The sequence below is a fragment of the Anser cygnoides genome, chromosome 17, assembly GCF_040182565.1.
Source record: "Anser cygnoides isolate HZ-2024a breed goose chromosome 17, Taihu_goose_T2T_genome, whole genome shotgun sequence".
Taxonomy (NCBI): domain Eukaryota; kingdom Metazoa; phylum Chordata; class Aves; order Anseriformes; family Anatidae; genus Anser; species Anser cygnoides.
Window position 1 is genome coordinate 11,424,688 of NC_089889.1, and position 10,440 is coordinate 11,435,127.

A 10,440-nucleotide genomic window follows, 5' to 3' on the forward strand; every position below is an offset into this window, starting at 1 on the left:
GGCTGAGCCATACCTTGCCGGGCCCCACCGACTGCTGGTTTGGAAGCCCGATGCACGAGGATTACCGTGTAATAACAGATGTAAAGGCTTTTAGGGAATGACAGGCCCGCCGCACGCACTTGAACGAGGAGACATGACAGGCGTCACATTTCGCAGCGATTAGCCTTGGGCACTTTTCAGAGGCAGAAGACTCGAGGCGAAGTGACTTTAACCGCTCTGCAAGTGTGATAATCCCCAAGACGGCGCAGCCTGAAGAGTTTGATTGCTGTTTGGAATGGGAGCTTATGAATAATAATAAAGAAAACATCAGACTGGATATTGGTGACACAGTTACACAGCTCTGACAGCCAGAAAGACAGTCTGCTTGGATATGAAGTCCTTAAGTCCATTACTTAATCTAAAATTACTTGTATCCTGTCCTCCGAATATCATCTCCTGTATAGAGCCGTGATGTGTGAAAGGCTTCCTGAAGAACGGAGCTGGAGATTTAGTATGTGCCTCACATGGAATGTTTGCTGTGTTTGTCACTATGGTATCCTGCTGTCGGAGAATATAGGGTAGAGTAGGAGGGAATGTGAATGGGAGCAGGAGCTCCGGATCCATGTTATAAACTCCTGCAATTTTATTGAAAAACGAGCTTCAACAGAAGGTGACACCATCAGTCGCTGCTACTCACAGACTAGCAAAAGACTAATTAGATTTCTTGCCCCCACGCTTACAGAGAAACACCTGCAGCCAGCAAGTCCCCAAACTAAAAAAAGCTCAGTATGTATAATTTAAGTAAATTAATTAAATTATGTTAAAATGCTTTCGTTAACATCTGGGATCTGAGTCAGATGCCGATAACCTTACAATGCAGATTATATAATAATAAGTGTAGCTGCAATTCTACGCAATAGGTCTGTACATGCATATAGATAGGGAGCAATGCATACCAAAATGCTGAGAGCTGCAATTGGAAGCATGCTCTAGAGGAATCTACCAAGCACTTGAAATCATCCCCTCATGGGTTTGGTTTGTTTGTTTAAATCCTACGTCTTCAGAAACACTTCACGATTACTACTTAACTGTCCCTCTGATTGCCATGTACAAAGCTGAGGGAGTTTTAGTCTGGCCACGCAGCTAGGGTGGGGAAAGAGATGGAGCAGGGACGAGTTAAAGAATCGAAAGTGAAGACCGTTCACAAGATGTAGAGAATTTCTCCCACAGGCGCATTTAGCAATAAATAGTGAGGCCATGCGGAGAGTGGTGGACATGCAGAAGTTTTGCTGGGCATACCACGTCCTCTGCTAGCCTTGCTACTCCACCAGCAGCGCCCACCCTGTCACTTACCCTGGGAAGTCCCCAGGTGCCCCTTAGGGTGCCAGGGAAGAGGAGCCAGGCGGTGCAAAACCACTGGCTCCTGTGACACTGCAGGATGCAAATTTCGCTGCCTCTACACACCCTGCGTGGGGACACACACATTTAACTGGCTGTGGCTTAGTTTCGTGACCTGTAAGCACATACCGGTTTTAAGCTACGCAGCCCACGACACCACTCCTTGAAGCATCCCACGTTCTGCCCCCACAATCTTGAACTTTGCTGGCTGGCAGAGCGCTGCCTGGCTCGGCTCTGAGACACCGGCAGCCCTGGCTGCTGACATACAGCAGAGCAGGCACATGCTGAAATGGGGGGAAAAGTGAGCTCCCTCAGGAAAGATGGAAAATGAAACCAGATGCCACCAATGCTGAGAGAAAGAAGAAACTAGATCTGATCCTTTAGATGACTTGATGGAAGCTGCTCATGTTCAGAGGCGGTAGGACCAAATTCAGCTCTAATTAAGTCGCTACTGTTACAGCAGGATAAACATGATCTTTTAAGCATCACAGGTATGAAACAGGGACAGAAAAGGTCGCGTAACAACAACTGCTTGGGTTCCAGCACGTGCACTGTGGAATTTTACTGAGGTGGCCTGAGGGACGTGCCCTCGGTCAGTTGTCCCCAGCTCATCTTCACGGCATCAGGCGCTCCAAGAAGGCTGCTACGTGCACCACCAGGAGCTTGGGACCAACCAGCAGCAGGCAGAAGTCATCTCAAGAGCCAGCTCAAACTCCCGTGCCCTCAGGGCAGCTGGTGGAATCAGCCTAGCAAATGCAGCAAGGTATTTTTTTAGTTTGTTTCTGTCTTCACAGTGTGCATAGTTAGGAAAAGCGACAAATATTTACAGCCTCTAACTCAGGTGCAAACTCATCTTTTAAAAATAAGATAAGATAAAAACAAAAAGCCCCAGCAAGCTTCCCAAAATAGGTCAGATGCTTCTGGTGCTTTTTGTCTTCTGCAGTCTAGAGCAGCCGTGGCCTCCAGAGACCTGTTTGCACTCACTGGTCTCTGCGAGCAGCCCCACTCAGCACAGCAGAAATAAAAGAGTCGCTGCTGATTCTCCCCCACCCAAAGCTGCACTCGTGCGCTGCGCCTCGCTCTGCTTCCGAGGGGCTTCCGCTGGCTGTGCCGGGCAGTGGGATGCTGCAGCTAAACGTGGATGGAGGCTAGAACAGACGGGTGGGGAGGGCGCTGTCAGGCTGGGTCAGGCAAAGAACTCAGATCCGCGTGCCCCCAGCAGTCAGTGACTGGCACGCTCTTTGCTCCGAGCTGACACCAGTCCACTCCGAGACCCTGAAGCTCCCCGGCCCTGCCCCTCTGAGCAGCTCCCCGCAGCTCCTCTCCTCCGTCACACGCTGCTGCTGCCCTGCTGGAGCCACGCAGCGGCCATGGGTTATGCAAGGCTGCTCCAGGAGGCCTGTTCTCGCGCTCAGCACCGCTGCTGCTGAGCGATGGGCGTGCAGGGAAGTGTTTTCCTTCGTCTCCCTCATTACGGAGACAAGTGCTCTGCGGCTGACATCTCTGCTCCTATGCTGCTCGAGGCTGCTGGAGCTGAACATAAAGCCACGCAGAGAAAAGGGTTGTTCAGTACACGGCGACAGAAGCAGATGCATCTCACTGCAAAAAAGGGCCATGGCTTGACCTGCACAGAGGAAATGAGGGGAAAGAAAAAGCAGAGCGCAAAGACCTGTTCTGTCCTTGGAAAAATCGTAATTCTTCTTTCTCACCTTAACTCTAATATCTGAACATGGTCTCCACTTTTGGCAGGCACCTCTGCCTTCTTGCTGCCCCACAGATGAAGCGCTGCTTCCTAAAGAGGTGTAGGCTTTTGTTTGCTTTTCTCCTAAAGCTTCCTTCCCAGACAGGTAAGCTGAGGGGCGTTTGTTCCTGGAAGCTTCCCGAGGAAAAGTCTCACGGCATCAACAATGACAACCTGCCTCGCAGATTGCATCTTCCGCTGAAGCACCATTCAGCGCGGAACAAGACAACGCGCCCTGCCTCGCTTGCATGCTCCAAGACCTGTTATAGCTGAAAACACTGCTCTCAAGCGCAGGCTGGAAACTGAGAAAACCCTCTGAGGCCATTCTTGGGTTTAGAGCAGCCTTTGCTATACCTTCTGGGATGGCATACTCCTCCCTATAGGTGGCAAGAAGCTCAAATCCCGCTAATGCTATTGGGCTCTCTGTGAAGGAGCAATTTTTCAATTACTCCTAATTAAGAGCAATTACCCTTTATCTTCAGAGACCAGAACAAAGAATAATTAATCCATCTTAACATCCCCGCTAAGGAGGCATTAAGTACGGGTTGGGTTTTTTTCCACACCGCAGATCACACAGCAACTTAGGTGGCTCACTCGGCGCTCCCTAATGCAGAAAGGGAAGGGAAAAGAGAATCCCAAACTATCGGAACAAATATTCTAGGCTTCGCCTTAACGAGTTCGGAAGCAGCTGTTTGCTTCTTGCAGCAACCTGCTGCACACGAGGAGCGTGCTGCCTACAGATTTCACAGATAGAAGCAGTTTTACTCTGTTTGATAATCAACAACATTCAAGTAAGCTTTTTACTGATTTTTAATGTGTATCTGCCAGCAAAGTATTTGCAATTATTCCCATTGCAGAGCTTGAGAAAACGAAGCTCAGAAGTTTAGGGCCAGCTTCTTAGCGCACACGGTCACTATTAACCTGAACAGAATTTTCCTGCTCTTGGCTATTCAAAAAAAGAAAAAAAAGTGAACTTAATAGTTTGACCTTCCTAAAGGAAGTAGTCTAAGATCACGCTGCAAGCTGCTGAAATATGCAGAAATAGAATTTGCTTCAAACCGCAAACTCATGGCTTTGCAAGACCAGGGTACCCAGGCCCCAGCAATTCGGAGCTGCCCTCAGCTCTGCCCTGAGCACGAGGAAGCACAGGGGAAAGTGCTCTCAGGACAGTTCTGGAAGAAGAAAAAAGAAAAAAAAGAATCACAATAACACATCCTACTTCAGCTAAGGAAGGTTCTAATCCTTAACACATAAGAAAGGTCTATGATTAGTGATTATGTGTTAAGATAATAAAAAAGGATAGATTTTATTCTGAAGTATATTGATCTGAGGGCTCCTGAGCTAAAAAAGGGGGGCGTAGAGAGGTGCAGAAAATGAGGGAGTGGTAAGGAAGGGACCAAAGGCAGAGGGAGGGCGTCCCCTGCGTTAACTGAAAGCATCTGCGTGAAAGGCTCCAGGCCAACGTGCTTGGAGACCGCACTCTTCTGTCTCGGTGACCTTGTGGAGACAAACTGAACAAAAAGCTTCGGGCGACATCGGACAGAGAATTTAAGAAGCAGTTTTAATTTTAGCCAGATTGTTGTGGATGTGCAGCTGCGGGGTTATCTGGGGACGCAGTGTGCACCCAGTGGAACAAACCATAGCTGTCACTCTGGTGCCACACCTGATGGCAAATTTAGTTCAGTGCTTCCAGGGGGAAGCAAAATCATGGCTTGGGCTATTCGAGGAAGATCAAATTGTGCTATCACAAGGATGGAGAAGCAACGCAGCCTAATTTTACCCCAGAATGTAATTACTTGGCTGAATCATGCGCAAGCAACATACAGGACTGATGCTCCAACACAATATGCTCTAATATGCTGGTTCCCTCTACTCACACGATGCCCTTGCTCCAAATCTCCAGTCTGACAGCTACTTACTCTGAACAATTTGCGTAATCCCTTTGTACCTCAGTTTATTCATTTACAAAATGCAAACCTCCTGCCTAAAAAGAGTGCAAAGATTCAGTAACCGATCTCTGTTTTTCACTGAACACATTTGCTGGCAATTTTAATTATAGAAAATACTTAGAAATTCTAAGAGCTGGCTGCATACAACAGAAGGTGTGCATTAATCACCATGTTTATTGCAGCTTATTAGCACAATTAATTGTACACAATACAAATGTGATCTAACCCATAATCTGGAGATTACGAATGCTGTGTAAATCCAAGATGAAGGCGTAGATCTTCAAGTAAAATGTCAAGTCATGAATGAAAATGGTAATAACAACCAGGCCTGTTTGGGAACAACCCCTCCACGTGCATACTACCGCACATGACAGAGGTGAGCTTGGAAAATGACCTCAGCATCCCTCCTGTACCCCCCAGCATCCAGCCTAAAAGCATAAGGATTTGTTTGAGCACCTTCCTTGAGGCGTGGGCTGCTGGGCACCGAGCTGCAGGGACACGGCAGGCCGCACAGCCCAGCACTCAAAGGCCAGCCCCGTGGGAGTGGACAGGCGCAGCGCCTCTGGAGCGGAGCCACCCCAGAGGCCAGAGCTCCATTCCCGCAGCAGATGTAACCGCACCCATTTTCCAGCCCCACTCCGCATCTCAGGCCAGCCAAGGAAGGGCTGGTGGGCTCAAAACCCACTCGAGTATTTCTGATGGGTTTTTAGGGCATTTGGCTGCTCAGAGCAGCTCTCAGCCCCGGCGAGGCGTTTAGCTTCCTCACGCTACGCCAAGAGAGAATTAGGCTTCTGTTACCAAAACTCACCTTCCGAATATGCATCCGCTGCTCGAGGCCGGCTCTGCGACAGCCCATGAAGCTGCTGTGATCTGGGGACTGGGGGTTCAGCAGGGGATTTGCCTCAGCCCCGCCGGGTGGTCACTTATCTAAAGCAACGTTCGCTGGAGGGGCAGCTGGATACAGAACACCCCAACCAGCGGGCTCACACACCTGCTCTTGCTTGACACAGTGACTGTAACTGTTCCATTACTTAGTGTAAGGGTGTGTGGACAGAACGCACAGTCAGCCCAGAGTCTCCTTCTCAGCTGTTCATCTCTGCCCAGGGCCAGATTCGAGACAGGCAGTCTTAGAACGGCTACGGGGTACGGAGGGAAGGAAGTCTCACTGGTGAACCTTTGAGGCCTCTGAAGCAGCTGAGCAGTGAAGGCAACATACGACCCACACAGCTCCAAAACATACTTTGTCCTGCTCTTCACAACACATCAATACCAGCCATTTACAGCATTTACTCTATTATTCTTGAAATAAAATCAATATGCAGACCAAGGCCAGAGAAATTCAGCCCGGGAGTTTAGCAAATTCCCCACATTGTTGGACAATCATTGATGAAACGATTATTCTTTATGCACTGATAAAGCATCTTCTATACAAAGCTCTCAAATTGCTTTATAAATCGTCTCTAATGCATATAGAGAGTGCAACGTTATTTCCCCCTGTCCTGGTACACTCTGTCCTTCATAGTTCCTATTTCATAAGCTGTTCCAAGGCCATATTGCCTCTCCAGGTCTGCAGGAGAGACATCCATCCTCCCTCTTGGCAGGTGTCTTGACCCACTCTTTAATTCAAATTGCATTTTCTGAATTTTTCTCTGTCAGATCTTTTCTTAGGAGACAGTTCTTTTCCACCTTGACTGTATAACTCACCGCCACTTGTGACAGTCTCTTGAATCACTGACACAAATCGATACAGCAAATCTTGCAGAGGATGGGGCGAGGAGGTAAGAAAACAAATGTGAAGGTGTTGCAACCTTTTAAGTCCTGTGCTGTCAGCTCAGCACACCGCAAAGCCTGACTGGAGTCACACAACTGGTGCTACTGGTGCTAACACGAGCGCTGACTGTACAGGGAGCCGTGGAGGCTCAGGGCTGCTCTGTGCATCATCCAAACCAACAACAGGGAACTAAAGGCAACGTCCTACATGAAACGAGGCAGGGCAGGGTTCTCTCACAACACTGCTCTCTCTTTGCGCTGTGTCTCTCCTAATCAGCTTTCTGGACCGAAAACCGAGGCTTTCGCTGTCCATAGCGCCGAGCCAGGAGCACGCACAGTGCACACGTCCTATTGGATTACAGGGCAGAGTGCACTCACATGGGCTGCCTGTCAGGGACCCAGCTGCGCCTCTGCAAAAGGAGGGAAACGAGGGAGGGCACGATGAACCCTGTCAGAGGGCAGGAAGCGGAACGCCACCAGACCATGGAGGTAACAGCCACGCTGGGAGGCTCGCCCAGGGCCTCACTCCTCAGAGGAAACACGGCCACGTTCACAGGCTCGTCTCTTTGGTATCACTCAAAAGTGTGAGAATAGCTTATCACCAGGGAGCTCGCTGCACTGACAAGAGGAACAGCTGATGGTTAGATCCCTGTCATGGATATTAAAGCACAAAGCAACATGGCAAAAATCCGTCCAGCACGGTCTCTCCCAAGAAAATGCTTCTACGCACATCAGCACCAGAAGCTGACAGATCTCCCAGTCCCTTTCTTCACAGTCTCACCAGAAAAGGTCTCTTTTTACACAGCCCGTACTGGACTTTGTGCTTCTTTCTCTTGAGGCAACTCGTATTCTGCAGTTCTCAGGAAAACATGACTGAAAGCGTGAGCACAGGCGAAGGAGAGAGATGACAGACAGAGACGCAGCGGGCATCCATTTCAGAGGGCAGAAGTTTATCACCCAGGACAGGATTTCCACCGGCTTTATCACCGTGTTCTTTGTCTAGAATTAAGGCCCTTAGAGGAGATGTTTCCACTCTGAATTAGCAATGAGGCCGCGCTCGCAGCCCTGCCACGGCTCCTCGGTGCTCAGCAGGTGCAGGCAGCACGACACAGGGCACACCCCAGCCTCACAGGTCTCCACAGCCAGAGCCTAAGGAGCTCAGTACCGTGAGGTGTTAACGCTGGAACTTATAAGAATATTAATGCTGGAGCTTGTATTAGTACTGGAGCTTAATTCTGTGAGGCAGCAAGGGACAGGAGCCCTCCTAGGAGGGCTGGGCTCACGTTAATGAGGTAAAAAAGCACCAGCCCGGGGGACAGAAGGGACACAGCCCAGAGAACTGAGCCTGCTTTATAAAAATTAGCTAATTAGCCCTCAGCAGGCTCAGCGGGCCGCCCCGCCCTGTGCCCCCCGCCGCCCCCTCACAGCCCCCTCACAGCCCCGGGCACCGCGCGCCTCGCGCGCCCCCGCGCGGGGGTTGCCGGGAAGGCGGCGGGGTCGCCCCGAGGGGGGGAGGACGGCACACAACGCGCGTGCGCGCAGCCAGCACCGGGAGGAAAGGGCAGGGCCGCGTGGAGGCGTCAGGACGGGAAGTCCTTCCTCTATCCCCGCCTCCGCGCGGCGACGATTGGTTGCGACGCGCGGAGGCGCTTCTCCCATTGGCTGGGCGCTTCGTCAGTCCGGCGGCGGCATGGTTCGCTTCAAGAACAGGTGAGCGGCGCGGTGCCGGGTTCGGGCCCGGCCGGGCCCCCGGTGACCCCCCCCCCCCCCCCCCCCGCAGGTACGTGCTGTGCGAGGTGGTGGCCGAGGAGCCGCGGGGCCGGCACTGCATCGAGGACCGCGCCGTGGGCACCGCCGTCAGGGACGCCATCGCGAGGGCCTACGGGGACTACGGGCTGGCCTGCTGCTCCGTGTCCTTCACAGGTGGCGGCGGGGCGGGCGGGACCCCCGGGAGGGAAGGGAAGGGAAGGGACCGGACCCCCCCCGGGAAGGGACAGGGACCCTCGGGAAGAAAGGGGGAGCCCCGGGAGGGAAGGGACCCCCTGGAAAGGAAGGGAAGGACCCCCCAGGAAGAAAGGGGAACCCCCCTGGGAAGGGGGAAAGGCCCCCCTCCCTGGGAAGAAAGGGATCCCCCCCCCCCAGGGAAAGAAAGGGATCCCCTCAGGAAGGGGACCCCCCAGGAAGAAGGGGCGAAGGGACCCCCCCCAAGGGGGAGGGAGGAGGAGCCCCCCCGGGAAGGAAGGGGACACCCCCCCCCCCCCCGGGCAGGCCCCCCCAGAGGGGCCGGGGGTCGGTGCCGGCGCCGAGCGGTGCCGCGTCCCGCAGTGAAGTACCTGAACGCCTACACGGGCACCGTGCTGCTGCGCTGCCGCAAGGACTTCCACCGGCTGCTGTGCTCGGCGCTGCCGCTCGTCAGGCAGCTGGAGAGCCGCGGGCTGCGCTGCCCCTGCTTCCTCAGCACCCTGCACGTCGGAGGTGAGCCCCGGAGCGCGGCAGGCGCTGTGCTTCGTCACAAGTGGCCCTAGATAAGGGGCAGCAGCCCCCTGTGCTCAGACCCTCGGTAATGCTGCAGGAGTCTTTGTTACAGCGAGCAACCAGAGCAGTACATACTGCGTTACGTTAATTTTAAAAAAAAAATTTCAAAGTATAGAATCATCCCTGTCCTGAAAATTAACCGCTAGGGACAAAGAAGCGGCACTGCTTGTTAGAAATTATTGTTATCATCACATCATTGGGGAAGCACAGTCTAGACACGCTTCTTATCACTTGCATTAATAAAGCTGGTACCCAGGGTATTTATTGTGTGATACAAAGATCTTCATGCTTTATATGATAACGCTTGATTTCATGGTTTCAAAAACTGTTACATATCGTTCTTGTGACTCCTATAGGTACCATAAGGTCATGTCAGAAGTTTCTAATCCAGCATAACAGAAGACAGCTGCTGACGTTGTTGCAAAACTGTACAAATGAAGGTGAGTTCCTCCAGCCGCTTTCCTGAAGAGCAGCCTGAATTGCTGGAGCTCTTGTAGGATGCGCAGGGCTACTTCCAGCTCCTGGAACTGAGAAATGTGCCTTTCTTTACAAGTTGAGGACATCCAGCACGTGTGAAGAGATCGAGTAATGACCCTCTGTTGCCCTCTTTTTTGCAGAGGAAAGACAGCGCATCCGGCAGTCGGTGTTGAGCTGTTCCCTTACAGAAGGGCAGTCTCAAAGTGGAGATGAGGAAGAGGAGGATGACACAGAGACAGACTGAATATTACTTGTCACTATTCACCTCTATTCTGTACTGGTGTAATCAAGGTGATACCAATCATTTTCTGTAGTAAGTAAAGCAAGGGCTGGGAAAGCACCTGTCCACATTTAGACTTCCTTTCCCCATTCCAGGTGTTCTTGAATAATAAAATGTTTTGTTTTCTTAAATTGTGTTATACTTAAGTGGGTTACTTGTCTGTTTTACTCCAGGAATCAAAACCTTGCACACTCCTAAAGACCACAGTAGCTCAACGTGATCTTCATGCTGAGGTAGAAGTGAGCTTTAGGCAGGTGGCACAGACAAGGAATGAAGTTTTTCTCCTTCAATACAGAGAGAGCATTAACATC

The 10,440-nt window shown here is 51.4% G+C and overlaps 2 protein-coding genes across 7 annotated transcripts in view; one reads left to right on the forward strand and one right to left on the reverse strand.

Annotated features, from left to right (window-relative positions):
- Positions 1 to 8,208, reverse strand: part of CABP1 (calcium binding protein 1) — a 53,765-nt gene extending 45,557 nt beyond the window's left edge. The window contains exons 1-2 of one of the 6 annotated variants that reach the window (XM_066978638.1): positions 408 to 725; positions 14 to 281 (exon numbers count right to left, since the gene is read on the reverse strand). The gene's annotated coding sequence lies outside the window, so the exon portion shown is untranslated. Of the gene's footprint in view, positions 1 to 13; positions 726 to 5,875 lie in introns of those variants that run through there. The other 5 variants (XM_066978637.1, XM_066978640.1, XM_066978639.1 and 2 more) reach the window with 5 other exon arrangements.
- Positions 8,209 to 8,392: 184 nt separating this feature from the next.
- Positions 8,393 to 10,260, forward strand: POP5 (POP5 homolog, ribonuclease P/MRP subunit). The gene is made up of 5 exons (XM_048063754.2): positions 8,393 to 8,547; positions 8,618 to 8,760; positions 9,163 to 9,312; positions 9,729 to 9,812; positions 9,990 to 10,260. The coding sequence occupies exons 1-5, from the start codon at positions 8,528 to 8,530 to the stop codon at positions 10,091 to 10,093; spliced, it is 501 nt and encodes a 166-aa protein (XP_047919711.1). The 5' UTR covers positions 8,393 to 8,527; the 3' UTR covers positions 10,094 to 10,260.
- The last annotated feature ends 180 nt before the right edge of the window (positions 10,261 to 10,440 follow it).

Coding starts and splice junctions, on each gene's coding strand:
- POP5 (XM_048063754.2), top strand. CDS start 8,528: ATGGTTCGCTTCAAGAACAG. Junction 8,548..8,617: donor ATGGTTCGCTTCAAGAACAG/GTGAGCGGCGCG, acceptor CCCCCCCCGCAG/GTACGTGCTGTGCGAGGTGG. Junction 9,313..9,728: donor CAGCACCCTGCACGTCGGAG/GTGAGCCCCGGA, acceptor TGACTCCTATAG/GTACCATAAGGTCATGTCAG.